The 223-nt window shown below is 36.3% G+C and overlaps 1 protein-coding gene across 1 annotated transcript in view; it reads left to right on the top strand.

Annotated features, from left to right (window-relative positions):
• Positions 1-9: 9 nt before the first annotated feature.
• The window catches only part of LOC102476904 (uncharacterized), an 867-nt gene continuing 653 nt past the window's right edge, over positions 10-223 (top strand). The window contains exon 1 of the mRNA XM_027768563.1: positions 10-216. Coding sequence (XP_027624364.1) covers positions 13-216 — 204 coding nt within the window. The 5' untranslated portion in view covers positions 10-12. The remainder of the gene's footprint in view (positions 217-223) is intronic.

The raw sequence follows: 223 nt of genomic DNA, 5'->3' as shown, positions 1-223 counted from the left end.
TAAAGAATAGTTATGAATATTGTCAAGGGAACAATATTCGTCTTTCTGCTTGGACTTGGAATGGTGGGGAACCTCTCCATCTTTGTGAATTACATGTGGATTTTCTTTTTGGATGCTGAGAAGAAACCTGTACATGTTATCCTCATCCACTTGACTTTTACTAATGTAATAATGATTTTGACCAAAGCAATGCACCACATGATGGTAGCTTTTGGTGTGAAAA

This window comes from Tupaia chinensis, unplaced genomic scaffold (assembly GCF_000334495.1).
Source record: "Tupaia chinensis unplaced genomic scaffold, TupChi_1.0 Scaffold146886_1, whole genome shotgun sequence".
NCBI lineage: Eukaryota > Metazoa > Chordata > Mammalia > Scandentia > Tupaiidae > Tupaia > Tupaia belangeri.
This window is presented reverse-complemented; position numbering and strand designations above follow the sequence as displayed.